This window comes from Carcharodon carcharias, chromosome 9, assembly GCF_017639515.1.
Source record: "Carcharodon carcharias isolate sCarCar2 chromosome 9, sCarCar2.pri, whole genome shotgun sequence".
NCBI lineage: Eukaryota > Metazoa > Chordata > Chondrichthyes > Lamniformes > Lamnidae > Carcharodon > Carcharodon carcharias.
In genome coordinates this window covers 114,593,074-114,609,838 of record NC_054475.1, presented here as the reverse complement: position 1 = coordinate 114,609,838, position 16,765 = coordinate 114,593,074, and the positions used below count along the sequence as shown (strand labels likewise).

At 41.7% G+C, this 16,765-nt stretch overlaps 1 protein-coding gene across 6 annotated transcripts in view; it reads right to left on the bottom strand.

Annotated features, from left to right (window-relative positions):
- The window catches only part of diaph2 (diaphanous-related formin 2), an 865,163-nt gene that overhangs the window by 525,010 nt on the left and 323,388 nt on the right, over positions 1 to 16,765 (bottom strand). For all 6 annotated transcript variants that reach the window (XM_041195327.1, XM_041195330.1, XM_041195331.1 and 3 more), the window contains one exon: positions 10,961 to 11,299. In XM_041195327.1, the coding sequence (XP_041051261.1) occupies positions 10,961 to 11,299 (339 nt within the window). The remainder of the gene's footprint in view (positions 1 to 10,960; positions 11,300 to 16,765) is intronic.

Genomic DNA, 16,765 nt, shown 5'->3' with positions numbered 1-16,765 from the left:
TTTACAAGGAAATTACAGAGATGCAAGAAGTATAGCGTAATAACAATTGGTAACTTTAATTGTCCTAAGAGACTGGGATAGTAATAGTGCACAGGGTAGAGAAGGAGAAGAGTTCCTGAAGGGTATTCGGGAGAATTTCTTGATCAGTACATTTCCAACCCAATGAGAAAAGAGGTATTTATTGCTGGATCTTGTTCTGAGAAATGAGGTGGGTTAGGTAGATTAAGTATCAGTAGGGGAACATTTAGGGATCAGTGATAAGATTTAGATTAGCTATGAAAAACGACGAGGAGCAACAAGGAGTAAAATACTTGGAAGGCTAATTTCAGTGTGTTGAAAATGGACCAATCCCAGGTAAATGGGAATGAAAGACTGGCAGGCAAAACTGTAATGGAATTCAAAAGAGGAGATGATTCAAGTGCAGTCAAGGTACATTCCCAAAGGGGAAAGGTAGGACAACCAAAGCCAGAGCTCCCTGGACGATGAAAGAGTGAGAAAGTAAGGTGCAATAGAAAGAAAAGGTACTGTGACAGATGTCTGGTCGATTATACAAGTGACAACCTGGCTGATTATGGAAAGTTCAGAAGGGCAAGGGAAAAGGAAAGAGAGGCACAGAGAAAGCATTAGAAGAGACAGAAAACTAACATAGAAAGGGAATCCAAAAGTATTTCAAAGGCACATAAATAATACAAGGGTAAACAGAGCAGGGTTGGAGTCAATTAGGGGCCAAAAATGCAATCTATGCATTGAGGCAGAGGGCATGGATGAGGTACCAAATGAATACATCACATCAGCCTTTACCAAAGAGAAAGATGCTACAAGCCATAGTGAAGGAGGGGGTAATTGCAATTATGGAAGGGCTATAAAATGATAAAGAGGACACATTAGAAGGGTTAAAAACAAAAAACTGCAGATGCTGGAAATCCAAAACAAAAACAGAATTACCTGGAAAAACTCAGCAGATCTGGCAGCATCGGCGGAGAAGAAAAGAGTTGACGTTTCGAGTCCTCATGACCCTTCAACAGAACCTTCTGTTGAAGGGTCATGAGGACTCGAAACGTCAACTCTTTTCTTCTCCGCCGATGCTGCCAGACCTGCTGAGTTTTTCCAGGTAATTCTGTTTTACATTAGAAGGGTTGGCTGTATTAAAAAGTGATATGTCGCCAGGACTGTTTGGGATGCATCCAAGGATACTGAGGGAAGTGAGAGTGAAAATCGTGGAAGTACTGGCAATAATCTTCCAATCATTCTGAGGTTGGGGAGAGGGCTGCCTCTCAATTGTATATCAATTGTGTTTAATTATATGCAGATGGAGATGCACAAATTGAGTTTTTTTTTATCACAAAGAGACAATTACTGAAACCATAAGTGGTTGAGTTCGGTGGTATATGCCTGTCAGGTCTCACTCTCCAAATCAGGGCTGTCCAAACCATGTGTTGTGACAGGTTCAAGATCGTAAAAGCAACCATGGAGAAGAGACTCTCTCCTGGGTTCGGCTCCATGATGCACATAACCGATTTGTTTTTTCCGGCTCAAACCTCATTAGAGGGTAGTAACCAAGTGTCCACAGGCAGCCTCATTGGAAATCCTGAATGGAGGGACAATAAGTGGGGGAGGGGGGGGAGGGGGGACATGGTGCAATTGGAGGGTTGGGGGTGAGAAGGTGGGTCCAAGAAGTAGCCTCTGCATGTGTAAAACTCCTGAATTCCTAATTGGCATGGCGCTACTCAAAACTCAGCTGAAGAGAGACATTTCAATAATTACCAGCAATTTTCAGGACACACCATGGACAAATGTCTTAGCACAGCTTCTATGTCCAGCAGACATAGAATATGTCTTCAACAGTGCGATCAAGTGACACTTACTCAGCATAACCCGCTCACTGAAGCTCAGTTTGTTTTCTGCTGGATGTTTTGTATCCTGATGTTTTGTTTTAATTTGGCACTTTAATAACGCAATAATGAAGATTATTACTATGTTTTTTTGTTTAATTTTGCTGCTGACCCCCCGCCTCTACCCAAACCCCACCAGTTAAAGAACTGAAGGCCTCCCACACAATTCTGGTGTCAACCAAGTCTGAAGCATTAAAATGGTGTCACACTGGGAAAAAGTCTTGGAAGCACTGATCTAAACAAATATTTGTCAGAGTGAAAACTGGCTCCAGTATTATCCTTCACCAACCGGCTTTCTGGAATATAATGCCAGAGGACTGGAGAATTCAAATATTACACACTTTAGGAAGGATGTGTAGACTTTAGATAGGATGCAGAAAGGTTTATGAGAGCAGTTCCAGGGATGAGGGATTACAGTTACAAAGACAGATTGGAGAAGTTTGGGTTGTTCTCCTAAGAGAGGATAAAGCCGGAGGAGATTTAGAGAGGTGTTCAAAATTATGAGGGGCCTCAGAGCAGATGGAGAAAAAGTGGTGTTGGGTGTATCAGTTGTGATTGAGCTGGGAGAAATCTTGCCTCTTGAGTCACAAGGTCCCAGGTTCAAATCCCACTACAGGACTTGAGCACAAAGATCAATGCTGACTCTCCAGTGCAGTACTGAGGGAGTATCGCACTGTTAAAGGTGCTATCCTTCGAATGGTAAGTTAAACCATCTTCAGCCAGAAGTACCAAGTGGATGATCCATCTCGGCTTCCTCCTAAGATCCCCAGCTTCACAGATGCCAATTCGAATCAGTCCACACGATGTCAAGAAAAGGCTGAAGGCACTGGATCCAGCAAAGGCTATGAGCCCTGACAACATTACAGCAATTGCAATGAAGACTTCTGCTTCAAACTAGCTGTGCCCCTGGCCAAACTGTTCAGTACAGCTACAACACTGGCGTCTACCCAGCAATGTGGAAAATTACCCAAGTACGCCCATCCTCAAAAAGCAGATCAAATCCAACCCGGTCAATTACCGGCCCATTAGTCTACACTCAATCATCAAGAAAGTGATGGAAGGTGTTATCGACAGTGCTATCAAACAGCAAATACTCAGCAATAACCAACTCTCTGATGCTCAGTTTAGGTTCCAACAGGATTACTCAGCTCCTGACCTCATTACAGCCTTGGTCCAAACATGGACAAAAGAGCTGAACTCAAGAGGTAAAGTGAGAGCCACTGCCCTTGACATCAAGGCCACAGTTAACAGACTATTGCACAAAGGACCCCCAGCAAAATGGCAGTCAATGCAAAAGATGGGGTAAATAGGAGAAAATCCAACCACCTCCCCTTGACATTCAATGGCAGTACCATCACTGAATTCCCCACTATCAACATCCTGGGGGTTACCATTGACCAGAAACTGAACTGGACCAGCCATATAAATACTGTGGCTACAAGAGCAGGTCAGAGCCTGGGAATTCTCTGTCAAGTAACTCACTTCCTGACTCCACAAAGTCTGTCCACCATCTACAAGGCAAAAGTGTTTTGGAATACTCTCCATGTGCCTCCATGAGTGCACAAAGGAGCCCCAGAGACCCGGGATGGGGTGCCAGGGCTCCTCCAGTGACAGGTACCTTTTCACTGAAGAATTTCCTCCAGGTGTGCACTTACCTGTTGACCCTGGCGAGGTGCAGACTTATCATGGAAGCTGAGCACTGTTCAGAAAGAAGGAATGTGAGGTGAAAAGGCACTTAATGGCTTTTTAATCACTTCAATTGCTCTCCCGCCAGATTCTGCAGAACCCAGATCCTACAGAGCTCAGATTCTGCCCTAGGGAAAGTCAAAAAAGGGCAGGATAATGTTGGAATCCAGACACATCATTTTCTGGGACTTTTCTACCCCTATAACCCACCTCCACCTAGCTGGAAAAATCCTATCTATTAACTCTGTTTCTCTCTCCAAATGCTGCCAGAGAATGCTGGACAAATCAGGGCGGGGGGCTTGGCACCGGTAAGTTTTTATTTATTCATTCATGGAATTCGGGTGTCGATGGCTAAATCAGCATTTACTGCCCATCCCTAATTGCCCTTGTAGAGATGGTGGTGAGCCGCCTTCTTGAACCGCTACAGTCCATGTGTTGTAGGAACATCCACAGCGCTGTTAGGAACGGGGTTCCAGGATTTTGACCCAGCGACAGTGAAGGAACAGTGATACAGTTCCAAGCCAAAATGGTGTTTGGCTTGTATGGGGTAAGTGGTAGAGGTCATGGGTTTGGCAGGTGCTGTTGAAGAAGCCTTGGTGAGTTGCTGCAGTGCATTTGTAGATGGTATACGCTGCTGTCACTGTGCGTTGGTGGTGGAGGAAGTGAATACTGAAGATGGTGGACGGGGTGCCAATGAAGTGGACTGCATTGTCCTGGATGGTATTGAGCTTTGGAGCTGCCAAACCTGCTGAGTGCTTCCAGCTTTTACTGCTTATATTTCAGATTTTGAATAAGTGCAATATTTTGCTTTTTAATGCATACATTCTCTGACAGGAATAAAATGAGACTACAAGAAAGTTCAAACAGTCCTATGGAAATTGATTCTCTCGCAGTCCACCACATCTAAATGATGAGAGGCAGCAACAGAGACAACTAAAAAGCTGGCTCACATTGGCAAATAAGTAGATTTCAAATCCCCAGGAAGTAAAGTTGAATCTGTTCAGTGCCGTGTCTAAGCCACACCTGGGGCAGGATTTTACTGTTGGCGAGTGGGCGCGGTCACATCAGGCAGAACTCCCGAAGTGACCGCACCACATTTAAATTTTCAGGAAGGCAGGGGCGCAGCAAAATCAGCTGCACGCCCACCAACCTGTCAATGGTCAACTGAGGCCATTGACAGATCAATTAAAGTAATTATTAAACCTGCCCGTCCAACCTTAAGGTTGGCGGGCAGGCCAGGAGCCCCAGCAGGAAGTAGAAAAAACATGAAACCTCATCCACAGGCAGGATGAGGTTTCATGTAGGGTTTTAAAATTTTTAATAAAGTTTTTTGGTAAATTATGAACATGTCCCAACTCATGTGACATTTTTTTTTATATTTTTAATTTTTTTTTAACAGTACAGCCAATCTCCCTGAGGCAGCACTTAGCCTCAGGGAGATGAGTGCGCTCTTTCGTGCACATGCGCAAAAGAGCGCATTCTCGATTTTAGGCATTCCCCCCAGCCCGCACAGGGAGCGCATAGCACTTCCCTGCGGACGTCACGCTGGGTGGGCCTCGATTGGCCTGCCCATGTAAAATGGCGCAGTGCCTCCGATTGGAAGCACGCCCACACGTGCCCGCCTATCAACATCCCCCCCCGACAGGGGGAAAATTCTGCCCCTGGAGTAGTGCATTCAGTTCAGGGCACAATGCATGTGAGCCATCCAGACTCTGGGGCAATACCAATGAGGTACAATGAAGCTGACCTGATGCTGGAAACAACAGCAATGAATGATAACTTGTAAGGTAGGGCTTGACAGCATTGAGAAAAAAAATCTCAGAAGGAAACTCATAGGAGTTAAGTAAAATATTTATCAAAACAGAGAAAGTAAATCCAAAACGGCATTTTCAGTTATTCCAGGGCAGTAGAATAAAATAACAAAGGCTAATGATCACGATAAAATTTAGGATAGACACCAGAAATATGAAGAACAGTTAAAAGAGGTTACCAGAAAGGTAGATTGAAGCTGGTGCAGAGCACTTAATCCATGTAAGAAACAGTGTGATTCCAGAATGCGAACCAAATTAATTTAAGAAGGAAGAGATCCAAAGAATTTAAGGGTTTTCTTCATCTGAAACTATATTCTGATTTTGTTTTGTATAACATTTTGACAAGGAAATTTATCGTAATGTCTTGATAAGATTACTGCTTTGTAATCACTATTATAGATTCATAATTCGTCTAAGATCCAGGAAAATCTGATGTCAAACAGGTTTTAAAAATGTACTTTTCATTGCAGTTACAAAGTTTACTTTGTCAATCTTTTGTGGTCACAAACAAAACTTCTGATGTCATCACTACTGAAGTAAGAAAAATAAACAAACACTTTAACAGAGGGTATGATTTTAAAATCCATCTGAAACCATATTAAGGAGCTGCTTAATCTTAGAAATCAGCAAAATGCAAAGCATATCATTGAAACAACACAAAATACAGTACACACTTTTAAAATACAATCCATGTAAACAGATGTGTGAAGCAAAAACTAGGCAGTTAGATTGAAACTCACATAATCCACGTAACACCAAATATAATGAAGTTCTGATCCGTTTGATTTAGAGACACGAACACAACAAATTAATACACAACTCAGATTTTTGTATTCCACAACTCCCTTTAACTTATTTATATCACTTGGCTCTGTACTTCAAATAGCATTCATTCATGGGTATTTCACCACTTCACTCAATGTAAGTGATTTTCCAAAATCCAAGCAGGTTTCTGGAATTTATCTAAAATAGTCCCTCTTTACAATAGGAGTACAAGACATTAGTCAAAACGCAACATGATTTTTTTTTCTCCCCAGTTTGCTGCCATGGGTCAGTGAAGGAACAATTATCGGTAACAGCAAGTTTCCAAAAGGCTGTGGTATCATATTTTCATTTAAATTCAATGACATGCAACAACTTGCCTTTACATTACATCTTTAATAAAGGAAAAATTTGTCCCAAGGTGCTGCACAGAAGTTGAAAGAAGAGTACAGGCATGGAGCTAGAGAAAAAAATTATCCTGCAAATTGCCTGAATTATGGGCCCAAATGGAATTTTAGCTTAAAATGTCAACACAAGATGGAGGTAGTAGTGGAACTGAATGCTAGGAAATTACTGTGAAAATACAATTGTTCAAACAGCGAGTATTTTAACTAACAAAAGACTCTCACAGCTAATCAATCCTTAAAATTTTCGAAGGTAAAAGCAATAAAGGTTTGTGCAGTCAAGATCTTCGTTAACAGCGTTAGAAAGCCGTTTAGAAGGGAATTGTAGCCAGTGAAGGACATCTACATAAAGATATCACATTCCACCACATTTTTATGAGACCCTTGAGAAGTAGAAAATGTTTAGGTAAAATGGGGTCAGTCTGAGAAATCCCATGCTTCACCAAATTAGATTTCTCAGCAAATGTACTGGCAAATGATCAACAATAGGGGTGAAAACCTCTAAGACACACAGCACTCAAATTGGTCAGTTGAATGCAAAAAGCTTCTTTTGAATTTCACATATAAAAAAATAGGCCACATGCAAACCTCCAGTTAATGTTAGAGTAACAGTCTTTATCTCATTTATTCTCTTAGCTGGAAGATTCTCCATCTTCTCCCATAGGTAGTCTATACCTACCAGATGTGTAAAGGTACTTGAGGACACAAAATGGGCTGATTTTCCCACTGGTGTAGCAATCCCGCTGTGAACATGAACTCCAGGTCGGGGACCTGGAAGAATGAGTGTGAGACATTGGGTGTGATCTTCCCGTAGGCAGTCACTTAAGAAGTTGCCTCCAGGAGTGCCATCCAATTAGGGACAGTGTAAGGGCACCGGACAAGGGAGGGTCAGAGTGGCAGGACGGAAGGGTGGCCAGCATCCCCAATAAGAATGGTGTGTGCTGCTCAGGTGAATGAAGAGGGAGAAGGCAGACAAGATTGAGGCATGCTACTAATGCTGGAACCAGCAGACAAAGCCTTACACCTAGAACTATCAGGTAGATCTATCGACAGGGAAAACGCTTCCACTTGAAAGAATTTGCCTGCAGATGTGCTGAATGAAACCATATATGTTCATTTAAAGATAACTGCACATTCATAATGCCCCAACCTCCTGCAAGGAAACAAGCTGTAGACACAGTGGGAGTCTCATGCGCCTCCAGTAAACTGCCAATGCCTTAGGAAAATGCCAGTTAATTGGTGCCATAATGACCTTACTTGGCACTCTGCTGCTGGGCAGATTGTCTCCCAAGCATGCAGGCCCCACTGGGAAAAGCAGCCAGAAGCAAAAGAACATTAGGAAGCCAGCTTAATACACTTCTTTAAAAAAAAACTTTCCCAGCCCTGCTGCCTCTAAACCTGCATCCAAGGGGCTGGGAAAATTATCCCACAGCTTCTGGAAGTTAAAATGTATGCCTACGGTAGTCAGTTACAGGCATAGGTAAGTCACAGATAGTGACACACGTACATTAGTGGGGTCAACCAAAACTGAAGTTTCAAGTGAAACAGATAATCCTGCCTCAACGGGGGCTCAGCAGCTCAAAGCGCCAGGGTTTTGCTTCCAAGCTCAAAAATCTGCCCCACAAAAGGGAAGAGATGCACTCAAACATATCACTTGCAGACTTAGCTTTTGAAGATCTGAAAATATGCATCTAGACATTAATCTATCCAAAAAACTGGCTACCTAATGCTGTTAATTTTTTAGTAATTTTTAACATCTAATACTGTTAACTTCTCCTAACAGCACTGTGGGTGTACCTACACCACAGGGACTGCAGCAGTTCAAGGAGGTGGCTCACCACCACCTTCTCAGGGGCAATTAAGGTCCAGCAATAAATGCTGGCCTAGCCAGCGACGCCCACATCCTATGAAAGAAATAAAAAAGTTATCTGGAGATGTAACCCCAATTTAACCTTCCCAATTTCTAGTAGCCTTGCAGAGAGTTCTAATTTAATACACATGTCCCAGTAATGCTAAATTACCATGATACACTGATGTGCTGTTGTTCATTTTATCCAGTAACTCTATCCATTAATTATTTGTTGTACAAGTTGCTAGATGGCCCTGACTGCATCTATTCACATCCTTTAATTTCTTGTTATTCAATGTTTATCTTTAAGTTGTGATCTACTAGTCAATAAATACTTATGGTGCATGATTTGCTGTCCGACTTCATCTTGCATGATTTGGAAAGTCTCAGTAAGTTGTGGGATCCCAACTGAGGGTAGACAATATGAACGTAAATTCAGTCTAAACTAGGTTATATAAAATCATGCTATGAGTCAACTGGGGCATCAATCACTCCAAAACGGCGTGGTATAAATCCCCAGATAGTCCCTTAGTGAGATTTTAAGCAAGGAGGTTAAGGATTTGTATGGATTCAGAGAATCATTCAGCACAAGAGGCAGCTATTTGGCTCATCTTTCCTATATCAGCTCTTTGATACAGCCATCAAATTAATCGAACTCTTCTGACTTTTTTCAATGTATTTATGTTTCTCTAAATACAAGTTGACAGGTACCAAAATCCAGAGTTCAGAACAAAAAGGAGTAGGAGTTATTAAGAGATGTGTGTAATAGTTTGGTCAAAGAGATGAATTTTAAAAAGATGCTTAAAAGAGAAAAGGGAGGCAGATACTGAAGTGCTGGGTGGAAGAATTCCAAAATGTAGCACCTAGACATCTGAAAATAGAGTCACCAATTGACAGTTGAAGAGTTGGATGGGGAATACTTTGCAGAATAGGAAAACGTGATACCGTTGAAGGATTTAAGCAAAAGACACAGAACTGTATATTTGAAGTACTGGGGAATAAGGATAGAAATGGTACAGGATAGGATACGGCAGCAGAGTTTTGGGTGGGCTGATGTTTTTGAAGGATGGTGTGCCAGCAATTGCAATAGCCAAGTCTACAGGTGACAAAGGTATGAAAGAGAGTTTCAGCAGCAGATAGAAGCAGATAGTAGCATTGATGAATAAATGGATCGGGTTGCCTTGGTGAGGGACAAGAAATTGGGTCAGAAGTCTTGCTAGGGAATTACAAGCTTCATACAGATTCAGATTCTGACAGTGTTTACGGAAGGGGTAAAGCCAGTGGAAAAAGCACGCAGTTCATGGTGGCAGCCAAAGACAAAGGCGTCAATATCCAAATTTTTAAATAGAAGTGACTGTGGCTCATCTAAGGCGAAATATCAGATAATCAGTCCAACAGCACAGACGCAGTCGAAGGATTGAGAGAGATGGATTTGGGTGTCATAAGCATACATGTGGACAGCTCATTCTGGCCCTAATCGAAGGCTATAGAGGGATCATGGAGGGAAACTGCACGATAGTCACTGTCTCAAAGAATAACATTAGTGAATTTGGTTACAGCCATTTTGATGTTGTTAAAGGGCAGAAACCTGATTGAAGGAATTCAAACAGGGACCTGTGGAAGAGACGAATAATGGTTCAGGCAAGCATATTCAATGATTTTGGTGAGGGCAAGGTGTTTAGAGTTGGGTGCTTGTTAGTAACATACAGATCATGGGGAGGTTTTTTGAAGGGATGGAAATAGGTGGTAGTTTTGAAAGGGAGATGGACTGTCTGAGAAAAAGGAATTACTTACAATCTTAGGTGGCTTGATTTCCAAGAAAGGAAGTTGGATGGTTATGAGTTTAGTGAGAATGGGCTCAAGGGATTAGGAATCCAGGGAAAAATATAAGAGGGTAGGGTCAGAATAAGAAAGGGCCAAATGACGAGAGATGAACTTGGTAGTAAAGGGAAAGGATAAGATGCAATGCAGCTGAAGTTTGGCCTCCACTTTGCAGATAAGGAAATCAATGAGCTCTCTGTATGTTGAGTTCCCTGGTGGAGGATGAAGATTTTGCTGGCAACAAGGATATTAAAGTTGGAGATGTGAGACTGGTTGTGTAAATCTTATTTGAGGGAGCTACATTCCAGATATAGCGACATTAGAATCATAAGGCAAAGGTCCAGCAATTTTTGCTGAGTTTTTCCAGCAATTTTTGTTTTTGTTTTGGATTAGTGATGGGTTCAGGTAGAGATTAGTGTGGGCAAAATGTGATAAGGGAGAAATGGAAGGTGGGATGACTGTGCAACAGGAACAAGAGAGAAAAGCAATTTGAACATATTGGAAACCTGAGCTTTTCATTATTTAAAATAATTCCTTCTCCTACAGTTGGAACATTTAGATTATATATGTAGTCTGCTTTGAGCATTTGCAATTTTGAGCAAAGGTTATTTCATGAAACAAAAGCTACCTGCAACAGTAATCTTTCAGGCAGGTTGTTTAGCATCAAAAGCTAAAGCATCCAAGAAACAATATTTGACATGGGAAGAAATACACTTTCATTCAACAAATGCTCACCTTAGACCAGTTGGCTCTTCGCAATGGAGCTTCTGGATTGTATTGCTTTTTCGGCTGTAGTCCATGCGGCAACACTGCAGGAGCTCCCAAATGAGGTGGTGCACCCCTACACGATGGTGGGGGAGGTGGACCCCCAAAAGGCGGTGGTGGTGGTGGTGGTGGTGGTATCCCTGGACCACCAGGAAGTGGAGGAGGTGGTGGTGGTCCACAACCTGGAAGGGGAGGTGGAGGAGGGGGAGGAAGAATGCCTCCTGGGAGGGGAGGTGGGGCTGGAATTCCACCAAGGGGAGGAGGTGGTGGGGCTGGAGGGACACCAGAAGGCAAAGGTGCTGCTTTCCGCTGCAAAAATAATTAAAATCACATAGTTACTATCATAAAGATACATAAAAGCTCACAAAAATAAGATGTGCAACTAAAGCACTAATGAGATCATAGTTCATGTGAATGACTGAGAAATATAGGATGAATAGATAAACCATGGGTCAATCATCGATTCAAACAAAATTTGCACAAAATATTTTGAATCTTAAGTAGATTTTAAACATTACAAATACGTTAGCAGTGTGACAATCAGCTGTGATTGGATAACATATATTGTCTACTGTGCTAAAAACATTATCAAGTACATTGGATAACATATATTGTCTACTGTGCTAAAAACATTATCGAGTACAGTACTCATTAATTCAATTTTTTTATTAAACCATTTATCCCATTTATACAGATTAGCATTCAAGTACAAAAGAACTGCTACACCCACTCCTGAGCTCACTTTGGATTGATACAGTACTTGGTAATTACGTTTAAGTACTGAAGACCGAGTCCTCACTCTCCTTACTTCAGCCCAGAATTCAAATTAATTTATTGTGCTTAACCAAAAGTCCAATAAGCTTAGTCAGTGATAAAACCAGAAAGTGCTGGAAATACTCAGCAGGTCTGTCAGCATCTGTGGAGAGAGAAACAGAGTTAATGTTTTGATTCAAATGTGATTTCTTCAAAACTGAAGGGAATTAGAAATGTAAAATAAAAGCAAAATACTGTAGATGCTGGAAAGCTGAAATAAAAACAGAAAATGCTGGAAAAGCTCAGCAGATCTGGCAGCATCTGTGACGAGAGGAACAGAATTAATGTTTTGAGTCTGTAAGCCTTCTTCAGAGCTGAAGAGAGGTATGAATTTGATGGATTTCGTACAGTTGAAGAGGTGGTGGGGAAACGGAACAGGTGGAGCAAAATAGAAGGTTAGGGATAGGTGGGAGGTCAGGAGAGATTTGCCAAAGATGTCATGAACACAAGACAAAGGTTATGTTAATGATAGAGTAAAAGACTAAAGAAGGCGCTAATAGTGGCATAAAGGTAAGCTAGCAGAATGTGTTAATAGTAAAACAACAGTCAGCACTCTGTGAAAGCAAAACATGAGAACAAGTTACAGATGGCCTGCTGGGGATGGCACTAGGAACATTACAATTGGTCACCATGTCTCTATTTTAGGGCATGGAATAATGAGCCAGAGTTCCAGATCCTAAATCACTACAACATCAGGAACACATACAGGAAATGCATATGAACTTTAACTGGCAGGACTAGGCTCAGATGAGAATAAAATTAGGTTTAACTATGAGGATCCTAATAGTTGAATAGCTTACCAAAACACATTTTCCAGCTAAATATTGCCACAATATCATTGTGGGTACTTAAGAATGGAATGCTGGTTCATCTATATCTCTAAGAAACTCAATAGTGATGTTGCTGTTGTTGTCATTTATGCCTGACTTTCTCTTTCTGGATCCCACTTCAAAGCAAATGGAAAAAATATCCATGAGACCTGATGGTTATTCAGGTAGTTTCATTGAAAATTAGAGCCCCAGGGTGTAGAAAGCTGATGCATTCTTTAGCACTTTTCAAATTACTCATTTGATCTAAAAGATGGCAATAGGAACATTACAATTGATCTAAATGCCATCTGCATTCTTGCGCACGTTTTATGTGCTTTCACACAGTGAATGTTTTATTTAAACCATATTACTTCTCATTAAGTACAAGAGAGGAGGTTTCAGTTAAAGGCAACTGAATACAAAGTGAAGGGGTTTTTTTTGAATTAATTTTTAAAAGAATTTCCCTAGAGCATTGAAGTTTGAAAGATTATTTGTGTCAGTTCAGGTATCATGTATTTGATAAGCATTACAAACCATGCCCAGACATTGATTGATTGCAGCAGAGGTCAACACTGTAGCAAGTCAATCTTGCATTGCAGCTTTTAAAAGTATTCTGCTAGTAACACGTGTTACCAAGAGAATGTTCATTTATGATCCTGATTAACATAATGTACCCCTAAGCAAGTATTTCTATTACAAGTTAGCAACAGTATTTTAGTCAAAGATAGACAAGCCAAAAGCAAAGGATTATGTACCAGTATATTTGTGTGACAGCTCTCCTGCCTTTCTGAAATGTAATATCAATCTGGGAGATCACTGAATGCAATCTTAGCATATTTTGCATTATGTGTTAAGGGGGATAAGGACCCCTAAATCTAGATAACGCATTTTTTAAAATCTACTAAGCAAAGGTTCTAGTTTTACGACCACAGCGCTAATCAAATGAATTGGGCCCTTTGCTTTGAACCAAACATCATCAGAATTTATTTATTTAGCCACTGGCTTAAACAGATAAAAATTAATTTTTCTGGTCTCCCCAAAATACAATTGTCATTTCCTTCATTATTAAGTTATTTCCTTTATTAGACATTTTCTGCACTTGTTCTTTTCCCGCACATTTTATCCCAAAGGTTAAAAAATCTATATAACGCACATCCATATCTCTTTTAAATCACGTGCTCAGTGGTGTAAGCAATATTTGATACTCATAAAAAAAACAGCAAACAAGTATAAAATATATTGCTCAAAACTGCAGTTATCAGAGAATTAATGAGGCCACCCAGAAGATCTTGGGCAAGTCTGAAGATCTTTTCTCTCACCCCCTTCATTTTCATCTCTCTCTTCTCCTTTACTTTCATTGGGAATATTTGAACAGGAGTAGGCTATTTAACCCTTCAAATATGCTCCACTGTTCAATTGTATCCTGGCTGATCAGGTACTTCAACTTCATTGACCTGCCTTTGCTCCATATCTTAACCCCATGAAAAATCTCAGTTCTGAACACTCAATTTCGGATTTCTACTATTCTTTGTATGAAAGATGGTTTCCGGATTTCATGCCTGAATGGTCCATCTCTAATCTTAAGACTGATTCTCATCTCTCCTGGAGTTAGAGTAGTAGTTAGCATTACTGTGCTACATCTGTGAGGCTGGGAGTTTCACGAATGGCATATTTTTGAATGTGGTTACTCCACAAATTAAGAGTACGCAGGCTTGAAATGGATGACCTCCAAGCAGTCAAGAGGATCAGGTATGTAGTGCAGGAGATACAAGTGCCTTTCACTCTCCATTCAGTATTCCTTTCTGAATACTGGTGACAGTGATGGTTCATCTGGGGAGTGGTGCCAGAGGAAGTCCATGGCACCATGGCTGGCTCAACTGTTGGGGGGAGGGAGTGAACAGGTGGAAGATTAGGCAATCAATAGGGATAGGGTATCAAACATATAGGCATTTCTGCAGTCATGAGTCCAGGTTGGTATGTTGCCTCCCTGGCACCAGGGTCAAGAATGTTACTGAGTGTACTCTTGAGGGGGCAGAGTGAACAGCCTGGGGTCATGGTCCATATCGGTAACAATGACATAAGTAGAAAGAAGGATGAATTGCTCTAGGCCGATTTTAGGGAGCTAGGAAAGCAAGCAGAACCTCAAAGGTTGTAATCTCCAGATTACTCCAGGTGCTATGCACCTGAACATAGAAATAGGAAGATAGAACAGATAAATGTGTGGCTCCAGAGATGATGCAAGAGGAAGGGCTTTAGATTTCTGAGACGTTGGGTCTTGTTCTGGAGGAGATGGGATGTGTACAGGCCAAATGGGTTGCACCATGAAAGGAGCCAAAAGCAATCCTTGCAGGGTGATTTGCTAGTACTATTGGGGAGGGTTTAAACTAACTTGGCAGGACTGTGGGGACCAAGTGGTAATAATAGATGGCAATTCAAGTTGCACAGAGAATTGGGAGGGACAGACAACACTAAGAATAAGTAATAAAGAAGTATTAGGTGGGGTCAGCATAAAAAGGAAAGTAATCAGTTCTAAATTAGGTTTATTGCACATGTATGTAAATGCAGAGTGTGACAAACAAGGTTGGTGAGCTGCACGCAGATACGCACGTGTGAATATGATTTTGTGGCACTAACAGGGATCTGGCTCAAATAAGGGAAGGACAGGGTACTTCACATCTGCTGCCACCATAGACCATTTGCGACAGAGTTTTGCAATGCACGGGTTACCAGAGGTGCTCGTGTCAGACAACGGGACTGCATTTACCAGCGGGGAGCTCCATAGGTTTACAACCCTCGCCTTACCACCCCACTTCTAATGGTTTGGCTGAACGGACAGTCCAAACTTTTATGTCCAGGATGAAAAAACTGGACAGGGATTCCATCAGCACTAGTTTGTCAAGATTCCTGTTCGTATACTGGATGACACCACACGCGACCACGAGTATTACCCCCGCTGAATTACTAATGAAGAGACATCTCCGCACTCATCTATCTCTTATCAGGCCGAAATTAGGGGTGGGCAGAGAGAAGCCAGGAGGCCCAGAAGATGTTGCTGAATCAGAATTAATTATGTTTGGTAAGTTTGAGGTAATGATTCAGGGCACAGAGGTTCCCAATGCCAGGACAAGTGAAAACAAGTGAATCTGGTGGCACTATTTCAAATTAGAGGAAGGGAGTTCTATTTGTCGGTCAAGCAATGTCACTGGAACAAATAATCTGGTTGTTCACATTGGTGTTTGAGACCTTGCTGTAGGCCAAGTAACTGCTACATTTCCTACATTACAACAATATGTACACTTCAAATAAAAAAATAAGTGTGAGGTGATGCACTTGGGCATACACGATGAATGGTAGGACCCTGGGAAGTACCGAGGATCAGAGGGACCTTGGTGTGCATATCCACCGGTGCCTTAAGTAGCAGGACAGGAAGATAAGGTGGTTATAAGGCATATAGGATACTTGCCCTTATTAGCCAAGGCATAGAATATAAGAGCAGGGAGGTTATGCTGGAACTGTATAAAACACTGATTAGGCTACAGCTAGAGTATTGCGTGCAGTTCTGGAATCTGCATTACAGGAAGGATATGATAGCACTAGAAAGATTGCTGAGGAGATTTACCAAGATGTTGCCTGGACTGCAGAGTTTTAGTTATGAGGACAGATTGGATAGGCTGGGGTTACTTTCCCTGGAGCAGAGGAGATTGATGGGGGACATGATTGAGGTGTGTAAAGTTATGAGGGGCATAGATAGGGTAGACAGGAAGGAACTTTCCCCCTTGGTGGAGGGATCAATAAACAGAGGGAATAGATTTCAAGTAAGGGGGAGAAGATTTAGAGGGCATGAGGAAGAATTTTTTCACTCAGAGGGTGGTGGGAATCTGGAACTTGCTGCCTGAAAGGGTGGTAGAGGCAGAAACTCTCACAACATTTAAAAGTATTTGGATGTGCACTTGTGATGCCAAGGCATACAAGGCTATGGGCCCAGTGCTGGAAAATGGGATTAGAATTGTTAGTTACTAGTTTGACCGGTGCAAACTTGATGGGCTGAAGGGCCTTTTTCTGTGCTGTAGACGTCTATGACTCTATAAACATTCCTGGATTCAAGGTGCTCAAGAAAAGAGCGAGAAGGAAAGAAAGGAGGAGAGGTAGGAGT